Source organism: Bos javanicus, chromosome 7, assembly GCF_032452875.1.
Source record: "Bos javanicus breed banteng chromosome 7, ARS-OSU_banteng_1.0, whole genome shotgun sequence".
Taxonomy (NCBI): domain Eukaryota; kingdom Metazoa; phylum Chordata; class Mammalia; order Artiodactyla; family Bovidae; genus Bos; species Bos javanicus.
In genome coordinates, this window is record NC_083874.1 from 68,920,301 (window position 1) to 68,937,421 (window position 17,121).

At 43.0% G+C, this 17,121-nt stretch overlaps 2 protein-coding genes across 6 annotated transcripts in view; both read left to right on the forward strand.

The window, feature by feature from the left end:
• Window positions 1-1,543: 1,543 nt before the first annotated feature.
• Window positions 1,544-8,517, forward strand: THG1L (tRNA-histidine guanylyltransferase 1 like). 4 transcript variants are annotated; one of them, XM_061424197.1, is made up of 6 exons: window positions 1,544-1,771; window positions 2,577-2,753; window positions 3,644-3,813; window positions 4,634-4,722; window positions 5,904-6,011; window positions 7,035-8,517. In XM_061424197.1, the coding sequence occupies exons 1-6, from the start codon at window positions 1,581-1,583 to the stop codon at window positions 7,194-7,196; spliced, it is 897 nt and encodes a 298-aa protein (XP_061280181.1). In that variant the 5' UTR covers window positions 1,544-1,580; the 3' UTR covers window positions 7,197-8,517. The 4 variants fall into 4 exon arrangements, with proteins under 4 accessions (XP_061280181.1, XP_061280182.1, XP_061280184.1 ...); XM_061424198.1 differs by lacking the exon at window positions 1,544-1,771 and adding an exon at window positions 1,779-2,065; XM_061424200.1 differs by lacking the exon at window positions 1,544-1,771 and having other exon boundaries at window positions 2,665-2,753; window positions 3,648-3,813.
• Window positions 8,518-8,948: 431 nt separating this feature from the next.
• Window positions 8,949-17,121, forward strand: part of LSM11 (LSM11, U7 small nuclear RNA associated) — a 40,729-nt gene continuing 32,556 nt past the window's right edge. The window contains exons 1-2 of one of the 2 annotated variants that reach the window (XM_061424203.1): window positions 8,949-10,768; window positions 15,389-15,528. In XM_061424203.1, the coding sequence (XP_061280187.1) occupies window positions 10,324-10,768; window positions 15,389-15,528 (585 nt within the window). In that variant the 5' untranslated portion in view covers window positions 8,949-10,323. The remainder of the gene's footprint in view (window positions 10,769-15,388; window positions 15,529-17,121) is intronic. The other variant, XM_061424202.1, reaches the window with a different exon arrangement.

Here is a 17,121-nt window from a genome sequence, read left to right on the forward strand (position 1 = left end):
CATGGTGACTCTTTACTGACCTAAACAACTCTCTGAAGACCCTGGGGCCATTACGCTCCTGCTGGGGTAAAACTGACTCTTTTACCACAGTGGTGAAAGCTGCGCAGCAACTTCACAAAGATCACTTTGCCCCTCAACACAGCTTCATTCCCTACCAACATGCTCTACCATCAGGGGACTTCTTACTTTTCTTTAGCTACCAGCTAGACATCAGCTTGTGGTTAGCTAAGCCAACTCTCCTAAGAACCAACCTCATAGGAAAGATACACTTCAACTGAATTTGGACTTTATTTCTCCTATCTCCCCTTGCCTGGAACAACAGTGTAACCAATCTATCATTTACAGTAGGTTATTTCTTTATTGGCTTATTAAGAGACACATCCTGTATGCTATTGGCTTGTGAAATTATAATTCTCAGTGAACCTACAGTAGATAAAAATTAGCAACAATTTCAGTCTCGAGCATAATCTGCCTCAAAAGACATCTCTATCTCTGTGTCCATCTCTATCTCAATATCTCTTCCTCAGTGGGTACACAAGAAATTGGTAACAGTAATTGCTTAAAGTAAGGAGTTAGGGGTCAGTGAGAGATTTACTTTTCACTATTTATCTTCTTATATTGTTTGAATAGTCTTTTCTTAGGGGATATATATGCAATGAATTCCAAAACGCTTTATAAATCATACAGCATTCTACAGTTATTAGGGTTTTATTGTTAACTAGTATTTACTAAGGCTTCCCAGGTGACACTAGTGGTAAAGAACCCGCCTGCCAATGCAGGAGACATAAGAGACCCAAGGGTTCATTCCATCCCTGGGTTGGGAAGATTCCCCCCAGAGGAGGGCGTGGCAATCTACTCCAGTATTCTTGCCTGGAGCATCCCGTGGACAGAGGAGCCTGGTAGGCTATACTCCAAAGGGTCACAAGGAGTTGGACAGGACTGAAGCAACTTGGCACGCGGGCAAGCACCAGCAAAAACATCTCAAACATTTAGCCTTTGTGAAAATTTGAATGAGTTAACTTACTACTACATATGTTAGAATATGAGGCCGTTTTTTCTTTTTAAAGTCACCCTTTGGCATATTTAATGACGTTGGAAAAATACTCAAGGTGAAAAATATAAAAATTGTTCAAGTGTCTGATTCCAATTTTGTGTGTTCCCTGTGTAAACATAATATATAAAAAGAGACCGGAAAGAACCATCCACAATGCTCTGGCGGGGAGAAGGGAGACATCGTGTTAATTTTAATTATATTTTCCGATATATACCACGTTTTTTACAGCAAATTAACAAATGCTATTTGGAAAGAAAAAAATCACCATTAAACCTTAAAACTTGGCCAGAAATGAATTTTTTTTAATTTCGTGAGAATGACTTGTTGCAGACCAAGAGGACATATGGCAACAATCAAGAACAGTGCTAAGGGAAGACTGGAACCCTCCTTCCAGGCCCGGAAGTCAGTTACAAACTACAAGGAGAGGCAAGCGAGATGCTGGCCTCCACTATGGCTAGAGCGACCACGAAAAGACACAGGAACTTCCGGGGCGGAGCTCTCTGTTCCTTTCCCTACCTTGGGGGAGATGTGGGCTGCTGGCGCATTGAAAGTTCGCGATTGCTTGGCTGCTACTTCCGTCACTCTGAGACGGTGCTTGAAATTGGGAGCGACCATGGCAAAGAGCAAATTCGAGTACGTGCGGGACTTCGAGGCTGACGACACATGCTTGCCCCACTGCTGGGTGGTGGTACGACTGGACGGCAGGAATTTCCATCGGTGAGCGAGCTCGGCCCGGGGTGCGTGCTTCGCAGGCGTTTCCGGTGAACGCGGCCTCTCCGTAGCCGCCCGTAGCTCGTGGTTACCGTGGTAACGCGGCAGCCAATGACTGCGCGGCTTTAAGCATCACTCTGTGCTGGCTACAAGTGGCTTGAACGCGAGTAGTCTGGATAGTTAAAATGAGACAGGTTGCTCCCCTGGTGACGAGCTGTCCATTGGCAAGGCTTTGGTGGGAGAAGTCACGCTTGGGCGCTTTATTTCAGCTCTTCAACCGATGGCCAAACTGGTTGTTAGGTATCTTTGAGGGCTTGCTGTGGACAACGCTATACAGAGCATATTCTTGTTTCATTATAAGTAACAGGGCACATGGACTGGATTCAGGAGGGGAAAAGTCAGAAAAAAACAAAGTAACAGAAAGATGGGAATTTCTTTAAAAATACTACTTTGGTAATGATTACTGTAGTTAAAATTTATTGAGCAGTCCAAGGAGCCAGGCATAGTTATGTTTGTTACCTCCCTCTAACCTGCAGGACAATCCTATGAAGTAAATTTATCCCCATTTCACAGAAAAGGGAATGGAGAATTAGTATATATGTTCCTTTTTCTCAGTTGGTCAGAGCTAAAAAAAAAAAAAAACAAAAAACTGGAGCTGTTAACGAAATGGATTGGGTTGTGGCTCCTGGATTGTTTGGACTCACAGCACTATTACAGTGTCTTCCTTTATGAACAGCCTATTTAATCTGTGTATTAATGACAGAGTCTCTTGCAGCCATGCCCTTTTCCCTTTTCTTTTTCCCATTTGAAGGTTTGCTGAGAAACACAGCTTTATAAAACCTAATGACAGCCGTGCTCTTCATCTAATGACCAAATGTGCCCAAACTGTAATGAACGAACTGGAGGATATTGTGATTGCATATGGACAGAGTGATGAGTACAGCTTTGTGTTCAAGCGAAAAAGCAATTGGTTTAAAAGAAGAGCCAGGTAATTATGTGGCCTAGCTCCTTCAGAAAATTTCCTACCAGCATCTGGCTTCTGCTTGGGCTTCCCTAGTGGCTCAGCTGGTAAAGAATCTGCCCGCAATGCGCGAGACCTGGATTCGATACCTGGGTTGAGAAGATCCCCTGGAGAAGGGAAAGGCTACCACTCCAGTATTCTGGCCTGGAGAATTCCTTGGACTATATAGTCCATGAGGTCGCAAAGAGTCGGATAGGACTGAGTGGCTTTCACTATCTTAATCATAAACTTGCAGACTGTAGTATTTGCAACTGCAGAATGTGTGTGTGTGTGTATGTATGTCTATATATGTATATATACACACGCACACACATTGGTAAACTGATAATATGTATAGAAGTTGACTGTTGTACTTCCATATGTTATCTGGGCATTGTATGCTGCTTCCATTTCACATCACCTTAGCTTCTAAGCTGAACATGAAAACTAGAAACAGAAACTAAACGTTTAAGTAAGGAGGATCTCAGTACAAATTAGATCTCATATTTAATTTGGCGGTATGTTGAAACTTTCACAGAAAACAGGTCATGTAATGAATTGGTGTGTTTTTAAAACAGTGATGTCCCTCCTCCCAAGACTTGAAGAAAATCCTCTTGAACCATCAATTCACATCACATCCTATAGAAAACCATTTGATAATAGTAAACTACTTTATAGGACTAGAAAGAGAGGCAGGCTGCATTTTAAATATATAACTGAAATATTAAAATAGTTTTTCTTGACTCAATTTATATTATCTCTTGGCTCTCCAGACAGTTTGTGTTATCACTGTGTTGCACCCACAGACCCTGTCATGGCGTTGAATTAATACCATGTATTTTCTTTTTTCTTGCTCCACCCAACCTGCCTTCTGCAAGTAAGTTTATGACTCACGTGGTTTCCCAGTTCGCCTCCAGCTATGTGTTTTATTGGCGGGATTACTTTGAGGACCAGCCCCTTCTGTATCCCCCAGGCTTTGATGGAAGAGTCATAGTGTATCCTAGCAACCAGACTCTAAAGGACTATCTCAGCTGGCGGCAAGCAGATTGTAAGTGAAACCAAATAAACAGATGTATTAATAGTTACATCACTAATTCGTTATATTAGAGGTGATGCTCTGAAATAGTTTTGGCTCGTGTATTTTGTTTGGAATGCAGTATTTCAGGTTTTTAAAATTAGTTGAAAATACTTGAAAAATTGGGTATTTTTATGTAAATATTCCTTATTTTTAGCTTTTTTTTTTTTTTTAAATCAGAAGATCTGGCAATACTAAGTCTGTATTTCCACTTAGTATTGGTCAGACCCTGTATAGTGACTTCTGCCTTTATACACACACACACACACACACACACACATGCATACACATGTGCATGTACACAGGAGCCAGTGTGCCTCTACTTCTCTGTTGTTCCTCTGGGATCACCTACTCTGCTTTCCACATTTAGGTTCATGCTGGCTTTAGTGGGTATTTGAGTTGTAACCCTGCCTTACATGATGAAATATTTGTGAGACTTTTACTCATTTGATGTGTCTTGATTTTTCCAGAAGAGTTGGAAAAGAGGTGGGAATAATACACATCAAATAACTTTGAAAGTATTCTTTAGCTTAATGCACAAGTCAACAGACTTGTGTGAAGCATAGCTGAAACGAAAGGATAAAACTGTTAGAAAATAAGTTTTTTTTTCTGCTTCACTGCTTCCCTGTATGTTCCCTGTGTGTGACTTTTGACAGGTAACTAAATGTTTCTGAGGTCTCTGTACTTTAAAGAGGAGAGAGATTGGGCTCTAGTACTCTTGGAAGGGTGAATATTAAAAAAAAAAAAAAAAGATTCTATATCCCTACACAGTGTTACTCTGTTTTCCTTACAGGTCACATCAATAATCTTTATAATACGGTGTTCTGGGCACTTGTACAGCAGTCTGGCTTAACACCATTACAAGCCCAAGAGAGATTACAGGTATATAGATCTTACTGCATTAAGACTTCAGGGGGGACAGTTTATGATCTCTCATGACATTTTGCCTTCTTTTTAAGCTCTTAAGTTTTTACAGCTTTGTTTTGAAAAGTTACAAAGATCACACTAGTAGCAGATCCGCTGCTTGCTTGCTTTGTGACTGTGGGTAAGCTGTTAACCACTCCCTGAGCCTCAGTGTCCTCTGCTGGAAAATGGAATTAATGGCTCTACACTCCCACATGGTAATGCTTGGCTGGAGCTTGATATTGGCTGCCCTCTATACAGGGCACATGCTCGTCTTTTCTGTCAGCCCCACCTGGCTGCTGGGGACCTGGAGTTTGGGGTTAGGACTCTTGTATATCATTAAGACCCCAGACTCTGGGGAGTCAAATAATTGTACTCAGATGTTTTTGTTTAATTTTACCTCTCTGCCTTAGTTTTTCATAGGTAAGATGTGGACAATAATAGTTCCTACCTTACAGGTTTATAGTGAGAATTTTAAGTGGCATGATGCATGTAAAACACACATAGACTAGTACAAAGCACACTAAGTAACTAATAAATACTTTTGTTATTAGATGCTATTTTATTATTAGATGCTACTTGCAGGTAAACTGTGAAATGAGATGTGTTGTAATAACTCCTAATACAATGCCTGGTACATTATAATGACTCAGTAAATGGTTGTCATTATTAACAACAGTGATAAAGATGGGTAGCAATAATAGGAAGACTGGTAGATGTAGCCAGAGTTTGGAAGCGCTGAATTTAGATTTTGATTCTTATTCTTAAGTGTAAGAGCACCGTTGGCCTTGGAAACTTTATATAATCTTTCTAAGCTTCTGAGCGCTCATCTCTAAAATGGAGATGGTTATGAGCGTCAAATAAAACATACAAACTATCCAGTACAGAATCAATGCTCTTAACTATTAGTGCCTCTCACTCCATCACAGTAGTGATTGGGGAAGCCAGTTACTTGCAACAGAAGAGAACTTTATGGACTTTTGTATTTAAATAAGATTTGAACTGCTCTTAAAATTCATTAATACCTATATGATGTTTGATGAAATGCTTCCGTTTCTTGATTTGTTGCTAGCAGTTTAGATAGAGAGTGGAATGGATAGGTGGAGCTAGGGGAGAGAAAAGACCTACAGAGCCTTTTATATTTGTTTTTATTTCTTCAGGGAACTCTTGCAGCAGACAAGAATGAGATTTTATTTTCTGAATTCAACATCAACTACAATAATGAGCCACTGATGTATAGGAAGGGGACTGTGTTGATATGGCAGAAGGTAATGCTGTTATGTATAAGGGAAAACGAAGGTCAGAAAGAAAGCCTGTGCCTAACCCATGCTTTGTCTTGCCTGCTGCCTGCGTGCTGATGTGACTCCAGTCATTAGCACAGATTAGACCCTTTCCAAAACGAGATGCTATAGATTATTATTATGGATGCTTGCTTCGTCAGTTCATCAGTCAAGTTTGTGATCTGGACTCCCCCCTTCTGTAAGCAGAATTGCAGAATTTTAGAATTTATTTTTTTGTGTCATAAGCTCTCCCCAAATCCAATCAAACCCCTTTAACAGGTTTAGTGCCGATAAGAGAATTTTTGCATTCAAAGAACATTTAAAAAAATCCCACACTGGACCATTAAATGGCCCACCCATCCCATGAGAACTATAATTTGAGGAACTGATGTTGTATGTGAAGGTTCTGTCCCTTACAGAATGTTTGAGAGATTCTCTAGACAGTCATAGTTAACTTAATATTCTGTCTCCTTTCATCTAAATCCTTAATTCTACCAATATTTTCTCTCTGATCCAGCTCCTGGGCATAATGATGTCTCTAAATTTATTTCCTTCCGTCTAAAGTATTTTTTTCTGAAATGAATGTTTTTAAGTATTAAGGGAGTAAGTATCCTAAGAGCTCAGGATCTCACTGGCAACTTCAGCTCTTTTATTAGTATTTTTTAAGTATTTGTTCTTTGGACCTACAGGTGGGAAAGCAGAAATATCTTTAATTCTATGGTTATTGCTAACAGGTAACAAAGAGTCCCTTCTGTGTTCCTAAGATCTCCTCTCAGAATAGAGCAGCATAACTGTTTAAAAAGTGTTTTTAGTTGTAAAGAAGTTCAGGCATAGTAAGATATGTATCTGTCTGAAAATATATATTTGTCTGGGTTGGCTAAAAGTTTATTTGGGTTTTTCGAAAAACCCAAATGGATGTTTTGGCCAACCAAATATATAGCCCACTTCTCCGTCTTCTGTCCCAAAGCCACTCTCTAGTTAACAATGTCAGTGTTTTAACTTTACCTATAGGTGGAGGAAATCACAACAAAAGAAGTTAAGCTGCCAGCAGAAATGGAAGGAAAAAAGATGGCGGTGACCCGGACCAGGACTATGGTGGTGCCCTTACACTGCAATATCATTGGGGATGCTTTCTGGAAGGAACATCCAGAGATCCTGGATGAAGACAGCTGACCCTTTGCTTTTCAGTCCTGGCGTGCTTAACCATCTCGGCCCCCAAGTCTCCAGGCCTTTGCAGGCCCTAGCATCTGTGCCATGCAGAAGTGTCCCGGGAGTGACATGCCTCTGATTGGGAGGGGAGCAGAGAGAAAAGGGGTGGATGTGGGTGGTGTATCTTGTTCTGCTTTAAGTGGAACACCTTTTTTGCAGTGTTCAAACGTGGTTCCTTTGGTAGAAGTACATTTAAAAAAAAAATTGTGGTACTCTTTTTATAAAGCAAGAACTATGTTATGCCTTGTAGATGAATCATTTTTAGATTGTGGCATGGGTCTTACAAAAACCTGTCAAGCTTTTTTCACCTCTGCTAGAAGATGAGCCCAAACTTTACTGTCACCTGCTCTTTCTTTACCACAGAATCCAGTGACCCCGGTCACCTCACCTTTCCCAGCCACCTAATTGCATTCGTCTTTGGCAGACCTGGAACTAGTATAGGTTGATGCCTTCCCAGTGCCTCTGAATGCAGGAATTCCAGGGCAAACTCAGGGCTTTGTGCCATTATCCAAGTTGGCAACCTGCGCTGAACTAACGAGTTGTAGCTTGGGTGTCCTTCATAAATATTGCGTGGACTGATGTTGTGGAGTTGTCAGCATGACCCTCCTCATCTCACCAGGGGCGGTGATCACAAGGCTGCTTACTCTTTCTCAGGAGAAAGAGAGTTACATGTCTATATGGGAGAAGGAAAATGTGAGATTGAATGAGCCAGGAGGAAGATACTCTCTGTCGTCTTGGCACTTCAGTTTTGAAAGTCACCTTCCTGTTGGACTTCCTGAAAAAGATTCTCAGGTAGCCTCTGTATAATAAAACAATGGCATTTGACTTGGAGAGCAGAGGGACCAACACTCATCTTTGGGTCACAGGTAGTAGAGGAGCCCTAATGGTTCTACCTGCTGACGTGGAGTTGGGCGAGGAGCCGCAGGAACTGCATGTTGCTCGTGGCCTTCGAAGCGAGGAGGCAGTGGGGATTGTTGGTAGAGAACTCACATTTCCTTTTATGTTCATTTCATATTTTAGAGGGAAAAGATTAATTTGGCTCTATAAAGAATTAATTAAAAGCCCACATTAACAGTGCCTGGTCTTACACTGTAGAATTTACAGCCAAGAAAATGTATTTTTGAAAGAGCGATGACTGGTCTCATCTCACTAATTGACACCCCATCTGTTGATGCCTTTTTTTCCCTCCCTGTTCTCACTCCACGGGAATAGGAGACATGGCTTACAGTTGGTAATTGATAAAATTTCTTTGAGAAGAAAAAAAATAAAGGTTTCAACTCCCTTGGCCTGATTTTTCTTTTTTCTTTTTTTTCATACAAATTCAGTATATGAGTCCAACTTCCATGTGTGAACGTCCTTACATAAGCCAGGCTCACATCCCTTCATCACAGTGGTGGTTCACAGACTTCTGGATACAAAAATTTACTTGAAATGCTCTTTTAAAATGCCAGTTCCAAGCTCTCTCCCCATGAAGAGTTTGGGATTCAAAGACTTGATGGGTGTAGTCAATATACCACACTTTGGGTAACTATACTAAAACCTAGACTTGTACGTCTAGATACACTGTGATAGGCCAAGTAAGGCAGTAAGAATGTAGCTCTTGATTGGCAAACATAATAGTAAATAAATTTCAGCGTTCTATATCAAAACAAGTATAGATAAGTAGGTGTTTGTACAAATTTTTAAGACAGCCACCCAAGAAAGTTTTGTTTTCTGTGGGTGTTATGTGATACTACAAAGGTATCACTTGATTTTGTTATAAGATAGGACATGTGCTTGCTGGTTGAATTGCCAGCAGTTGGCAGGAGCGAGGTTTGTCTTGGGGAGGGTGGTTTTGAGCGGAGGAATATCCTGGGTTTAATATTTATGCTGTAATACCTATTGAATTAAGTAATGCTGTCAGAAGAGGTAGTATCTGGACCTTTGATGTAGACTACACTATTTTAACATCAAGAAACAAAAAAGGTTCTGCTAAACAGAGGCTCTAAAGTACAGCCAGGTTTTATAAATATGCCATCCCAGTTGGATCCTCCTTTCCTCCAGGTGCTTAGCAATACTTAGAAGATCAGTGGTGGTGAATTTTCTTTAATACTAGCATCTTTCTGGGGTATGTGTAAATTTCTTTTTGCCTAGGTGTAAGAAATGCAGTACTAGGGTCCACTCATCATCCTTCACTCTCATTGTACACTTAATATTCCTAGAGCATTTATTACGCCCCATATGCATATCTTTCGTTCTTCAGACAGTTCCTTGAAACAGTTTCTAGCAAAGAGTCAGACACGACTAAGCGACTGAACTGTTTGTATCTCAAAAGAATGTAAAGCTCAGAGAAGCTAAATAGTTGGAGCCCAGGCGTCTGAACTCCAGTGATGCTCAGCATTAGAACAAATTGGGACATTCCTTGCCCTCTTCCTCGGCTTCCCTGATAGCTCAGTTGGTAAAGAATCCGCCTACAATGCAGGAGACCCCGTTGGATTCCTGGGTTGGGAAGATCCTTTGGAGAAGGGATAGGCTACCCACCCCAGCATTCTTGGGTTTCCCTTGTGGCTCAGCTGGTAAAGAATCTGCCCACAATGCGGGAGACTTGGGTTCGATCCCTGGGTTGGGAAGATCCCCTGGAGAAGGGAAAGGCTACCCACTCCAGTATATGGGGTCGCAAAGAGTCGGACGCGACGCAGCGACTTTCACTTTCACTTTGCCCTCTAGCCACTGCTTCCCGCCAGTCCAAGCTACTAGTAGAACATAATACCAGAGAACCGAGAAACACCTGGGGAGCTTGTCAAGCTGACGGGCCCAGCCTCCATCCCCAGGGAATCTGGACTATCAGCAAACACCTAAAGTGATAATGATATTGATGGGAAAACGCTGCGTTAACACAAATGAACCTCTTCCCCCGCACGCTGATGCGCTCCGAGCCCCGGGCGAGTAGCTGCCGCGCACCACACCCCTGGCGGCGCAGAGCGCAGGCAGATGCTGCCCCCTGGCGGCCGCCCGGGCGCAGTGAGACACCCCGCGCCGCGGCTGCGCAGTGACGCCCTCTGGCGGCCCCGCTCCTTCTTCCCATCGGCCTCGGCTTGCGGGCCTTTCAAACATGGAGGAGCGGGAGCGGGGGGCGAGGTCGGCTCGCGCTGGGAGCCCCGCGCGCCCGCCCAGCCCGCGGCTGGATGTCAGCTCTGACAGCTTCGACCCGCTGCTGGCCCTGTATGCGCCCCACCTGCCTCCCATTCCCTACCCCAACGCGCCCTGCTTCAACAACGTGGCCGAGTACGAGAGCTTCCTCAGGACCGGGTTACGGAGCGGCGGGCGCGGAAGGGCGCGGGGCGCGGCCGCCGGCTCAGGGGGCCCCGCTGCGGCCGCCGGGCCCTCGGGCAGGACCCGCCGCCGCCCGGACGCCCCCGCCCCGGACCCCGAGCGCATCCAGCGCCTCCGCCGCCTCATGGTGGCCAAAGAGGAAGGGGACGAGGCCGCCGACGCGCGGCGGCGGGGTCCGGGTCGGAGCAGGAAGGCGCCGCGCAACGTGCTCACGAGAATGCCCTGTGAGTCCCGCGGGCGGGCGGGGGCCGGGCCGGCTGTCCGGAAGGCGGCGGCCCTGCAGGCGTGTCCCTGGTGACAGCCGCTTGGCGCGGACCTGTGTGTGTGTCAGGGGGAAGGTCTTGGTGAAGGCTGAAGAGATAACCAGCGACCGTGGGGAGGGTCAGCTTGAGGAATTCAGGGTCTGTACGGGCAGTGAGGGAAGAGTGGCAAGGCTGTAGAGGGAATAAGTAGCCCTGGGTAAGATCTGCATAACATGCGTAAAGGTGATGGGGGCCACAGAAGTGACCACAGAGGTGATGAGGAACCTGCTGAAATCGATCTGCAGGAGTGATTGGGGGGTGGGGGGTGGCCGGGGGATTCTGGAGAGGTGGTGAGCCTGGAAACGGGACATCATGGGGAAGGTTTGCAGAGGGTGATGAAGTCTTGGGGCCACGCATGGTGAGAGGAGGGAGGGCACAGCCAGTATTAGGGGAGGGAGAGTGGTTCGGTCAGTGAGATTTGTGGGTGATGGGACGCAGTATGAGGAAATTGTTCAGATAGCACAGGGGACATAATCTCATGACCTCTGCACATTAAGTGACAGCTCGTTCTCAGTGCTGTAGGCAGAAAGGGCTGCAGGGTCTTGACATACATGTGTTCACTGGAATGCAGCAGGCACAGAAGGCCACTAAAGGGCAGACACTTTTACAGCTTCGCTGCCGGGGTGAGTGCAGGGACTCTTGTCTGTCAGGCTCCTATTACCATATGCACAGGTTATTTTGAGTTCTGAAGGTGTAAATGGCACTAGGGGATTTCTTGCAGCCTCCTAATAGTTCCTTAGAGTAAAGCTGTAAATAGCAGAGATTGCTAAGTGTGAGTTAGGTCTTGTATAAACGGAATAGAAACAGCCCAGGGTCATATCTTTGTCATCTGGCAAGCAGTTCTGACATCTGCCCCATGAACACAATGACCTACTTAGCCATTCAGAGCATCTGTATCCTGATAACTAAATTGTGGCATTATTAAATCACTGCCTTTGGAATGGAGGGTTTTGCTACGTAAAGGAATATTTTGTTTATTTCCTAGAAGTGTGTTAAGAGAGCAACATCCTAAAAAACTGAGTGCTGTTAGGGGTGCCTTTGTGATTCCAGTGCCAGAGCATCACTGCCTAAGCTAGGGTTTACTCCAGTTTGCTTGCCCAGTAGTGACACAGATTATGCGTGTGCCTAAATTAAGAGCAGTTTGGGGGAGCTTATTTTGCCCGTAGTTTTTGCCACTATCAGATCTTTGAAATGCCCTCCAAGTCTCAGATTGTAACATTTATTTCCATTTTGCCAAGTATTGCTTTGCTGCCAAGATTTTCAAGACAAAAGAAGTATTTCTATGTGGTCAGTGGTTTTGGCTTTACTGGTGGAGCACTTTGCCATATTTTTAGGATGAAAGAGTGTGAGGGCCAGCTTTATCAACTTTCCACAATTAAATGTATGCCTGGAATCAAAGTCTCAAAATGTGCTCTAGGCATTGAAAATTTTAATCCTACCTCTGGAAACAGTTGGATGTATATGGTAGAGATGAGTAGATATCACAAAAAATTGATGACCTTCAGGAAGCAAAAAAAAGTATAGAAGCAGGGATGAGGATTAGGTTTTTTCCAAAAAAGAATTGATATAGAAGTCAGCTTTAGGTCTTGAGGTTAAGAAAGGGCATGCTTGACGATAACAGCAATTACTTAAAAATAAGGCTGTTGAGCATGTAATATATGCTAAATAAGCATATAAGATATGCTAAATTACATATAGCAAAATTCACTCCTCAGGTGAGTAAAAAGGTTGTGAATTCATCACCACATTCAAGATACAAATCAAGGAGTTCCCCAGTGATCTAGTGGTTAAGATGCTACACTTCCAATGCAGGGGATGCAGGTTCAAACCCTGATCAGGAACTAAGATCCCACATGCTGTGTGGCAAAAAAAATAAAATAACATGTAAAGTTAAACTTACCATAGGGCCTGGCCCATACTGAGGGCTCAGTAATTGGTGATAATATTGGTGACAGTGATGCTGCTGCTGCTGTTGATGTGAAGGAGAGGAGCTTGGAGACTCTTGAAGTGAACCAATAGTATGATGAGGCTCTGGACTGTATTGTTGGTTGTGGAAACAGAAAAGAAAGGTCAGGTCTTAGTTATTGAGAATCTCTTGTCTGGACTTAGTATTGGCTATTCTGCTGCTGCTAAGTCGCTTCAGTCGTGTCCAACTCTGCAACCCCATAGATGGCAGCCCACCAGGCTCCACCGTCCCTGGGATTCTCCAGGCAAGAATACTGGAGTGGGTTGCCATTTCCTTTTCCAATGCATGAAAGTGAAAGTGAAGTCACTCAGTCATGTTTGACTCTTCACGACCTCATGGACTGCAGCCTACCAGGCTCCTCCGTCCATGGGATTTTCCAGGCAAGAGTAGTGGAATGGATTGCCATTGCCTTCTCCAAAGGGAAAGATAAAAGAGTGGGGTTAAAAATGACCTGAATTTGGAAGGATGTGGCCCAAGGGTAATGGCAGTGGAGAGCGGGATTTGGAAGAATAACTTCTTCAAAGATAAGGCATAGATATAGTTTTAGAAGCCTGGCTCATATCCATTTGGAGTTTGTCACAAATACTGCTGAGAAGAGATTCAAAATGTGCCTTGTGATTCTGAATGTGGAACTTTTTTTATCTCTTGGGATTTTTCTCTGCTAGGTGGTGTGCCAGTGTTGTATTTTTGATCACATGAGAGAAATATTCCCTGGAATTATACCTTGTTAAATCTTTGGAAGAAAAAAAAATCAAAGGTACAGATATGAAGGTTGAAAACCTGAGTTTACCATTTGTTTAATTAGAATAAGAGATTTTGTTAAGGTACATGCTTGTCCTTTCTCCCTGATTTGGGGGTGTGTGGGGAGTAATGCCCCTGTTTTCTTCCAAGTTAGAAAAAGAGTGGCCTTTCCAGCCTTTGTGGAACATATGTGTATGGTGGGAAAGAGGAGTGAATGTGGAAGGCAAGTAGAGTAATTTAGGCATTGTGACCAGTTTCTAAGAAATTTAATTATTGGAACTTATTCATTACATGAAACTAGAAGTTACCTAGTCTAACCTCATCTTATGAATGGGGAAACTTGGACTTGTAGAGAAAAAGTTGCCCACCAAGTTCACACAACGAGTTATAATGACCTAAATGTTGTTTACAGTGCTTGATTTGACACCATCTGTAACATGTATCCGGATATGTGTATATACACACACCTTAGTATGTCAGAGGTTCACAGAATTTTAAAATATGGCTAGAGGAGGGATGGATGGTGAAGGTCAGGCCAAGGTTCTCGTGTTCCTTTCTAAGGCCACTGTTTATGACACTCTGCCTTCTTGCTGAATCTTCAATCTGACAACCTCCTATTTCTCATCTACAAAGTCACTTAATCCAAGAGTATCTTCTTTTATTAACTTATCCCTGCCATCTTTTATAAGCCAGTTCGTGAGTGAGGGGTAAGGAGGTTAAGAGTAATCACCTTAGGTATCCAAATTGAAGTGCAAGACACTTGTTCTATTTTATGCTTATACTAAAAATAAAACATATATTTTTGTTTGTTTACTATCAATGACAATAACTTCCAAAGAACTGTGCCTTTCAGACTTGAGGGGAAGAGTGAGATTGTGTAACTGTGAGTGTGTGTGTGTGTGTGTGTGTGTGTGTATGTGTGTACGCATGCATGTGCAGTTTTCTTTAGGGAGGTTTTATGTAGTACAGTCACCATACTGTGATGGCTAAATTAATATAAAATAATAAAAATAAAGCTCAGTCTTGCTTTCAAGCTCTGAAAAAAAAAAAAAAGAATCCATCATAATAAAGGCTGAAGATTATAGTCCCAACATTCTTTATATGAATTGTCATACTCCTCTTTTCATATGATGCTTATCAGCAATTTCATTGGAGTCAGATACTCGGCAGGTGCCTTTACATCAGTGAGGCCTGGAATACAACCAGGCCTCCTCTTCCTCATGTGAAAATAATGTTCACTGAAACGCTAGTGGCCTAAGAGCATGGGCTTCTGCGTAATGTAGCTTAGACCGAGAGGGCCAAAAAGCCATTCTCTCTCAGATGAGATTGCATGTGTTTCAGGGTGGACGAGTCACACGGTTCGTTTCCTTTAAACCTATGACCAAAGTTCTTGGTTCTTTGGAAGGCTCAAGCTGGATGATATGCAGTTCATGAGATTTATCCTGAAAAAAGGTTGTTATACAAGGCAGAGAACTGAGAAGAATCTAGCTGCTGATGTGCACATTTAGTATAGTGTTTTTTTGCCCCCAAAAGTTTTTAAATGATGCTGCCTCTTAGAATCAGAGACATCATAGAAATAGCATATGGGGGTAGTGAAACATTTGGATGGTAGCCACGCAGGGGGTTTATCCATGTTCCGGGGAATCTTGTCTCATTTCAGTGTACTGTGCCTGCACTTGCCATGCTGCCCACTGGGCCTTCCTGCTCCTGTGGTGTGGTTGCCAGTGCCATACCATGTTGCCTTGTGTTGCTGGAGATGGCTGGGTGGTCTTGGTTGTTAATTCTGGGAATGAGAGCAAGTATTCATTCTGTGCTGATGGTTCTTCTTGTTTCAGTGCACGAAGGCAGCCCTCTGGGTGAACTCCATCGTTGTATCCGGGAGGGGGTGAAGGTGAACGTTCACATCCGCACTTTCAAGGGACTTCGGGGCGTCTGTACAGGCTTCCTCGTTGCGTTTGACAAGTTCTGGAATATGGTAATTAAGCCTTCCTCAAGGAACTGGAGCACCTCCTAAGGATTAAATCTTTTATATATCTCAAGGACTTTATTCAGCAAAACCTCCAGAATAACTTCCTGGAAGCCCTAGAATCTTTGAACTTTCTTGGACAACAACAGAAAAGTTCTTTTTATTGTTTTCCCTAAAGGCAGTGGCTTTCACCTGGGATGATTTTACGTATGCCTCCTTCCCAGGGACATTTGGCAGTGTCATTTTTTGATTGTCATGACTGTGGGACAGAGTACCACTGGCACCTAGTGGGTAGAGGCCAGGGCTGCTGCTGCGCACCCTACAATCCACAGAATATCCTGCCAACAACAGAGAATAATCTGGTCCAGAATGTTACTAGTGCCAGGGTTGAGAAATCTAGGGATAATTACTTATTTCTTCTTTTAGTAATTTTATATTGATTTCTTACTGGTTATTTTTCGTTTGTTTAAAAATATTTATTGACTTCCTACTTTGGCTGGGCATATAGGTACAGAAATTTCAGGAAGGAACTTAAACTGCAAGTTTTGGAAGGAGAGATGAGGATAGAGGGGAAGCAGCCATATTAATAAGCCAGACACTTTGCATGGTGTTTGCTTATGAAGGAGTGTATCATGCGCCCTCAGTCTTCTAGAGGCTTACTGTCTATTTACTAGACAGACATTTGAAGAGAAAAAGGACACACAGCACAACTACGATATGAGACCGTTAGAGTAGGAGCCACCGGGCCTTTCTAGTGTTTCTTTCCATATGATCTTCCGTCGCCAGTTTTTCTTCTCTTTGTGCTTTATCTTCCTCTGTGCATGCCCCTTGATAAGCACTTGCTATATGCCAGATCCTGTACAAAGGACTTTATATATAATAACTCAGTAAATGAGTTGTAAGTCTATCACTGTTTTATTTCACAAATGAAGTAACTGAGGCTGGAAGGTTGGTCCCAAAAATCACACTCTTAGTAAGTGAAAGGGACTGTAACTTTATCTTTTCTGGCTTCTGAGACCATGTTTTAAACTGTATGGAGTCATAAAACTTGGATTCAAATCCTAGCTTAACGTTTGGTGGCTGTGTAACTCGAGGCAAAGTAATTTCTCTGAGCCTTAGTTTTCTCATTTCTAAAATGTAGGGGGAAAATGTTTTATTATTGTAAGTTTACCTTTGAAGGGAGAGATTTAAGAGAATATATTTGACAGTGGTGGCAATAACAATACTGTCAGCTTATGTTTGTAAGATGATTCACACTTTTCAAAGTCATTTCTCATCCATGATCTCATTTGATCCTAATGGCTGTCCTGTAAGGTTGATCTCTCATCAACAAGAATTCACCGGCATTTCTGTGTATTACCCTGGCTAGTCTCTTCATTGCTGTCATAAAGCAGAGAGACTGAAAAGGGAAAATCAGCAGTAGTGTTCTTAAGGTGTGGTCTGAGGCTGTCCTGCATTCTAATCATGGGGTTTCTGGTTAAAACAGAAAGTTCCTGGGCTTCATCCCAGATGTACAGAATCAGAATAGCCTTAGATTTATATTTTGCCACATTATTGACCAGAGGATTTTTGCAGAAACTAATGCCTGTGGTGGTAATGCAT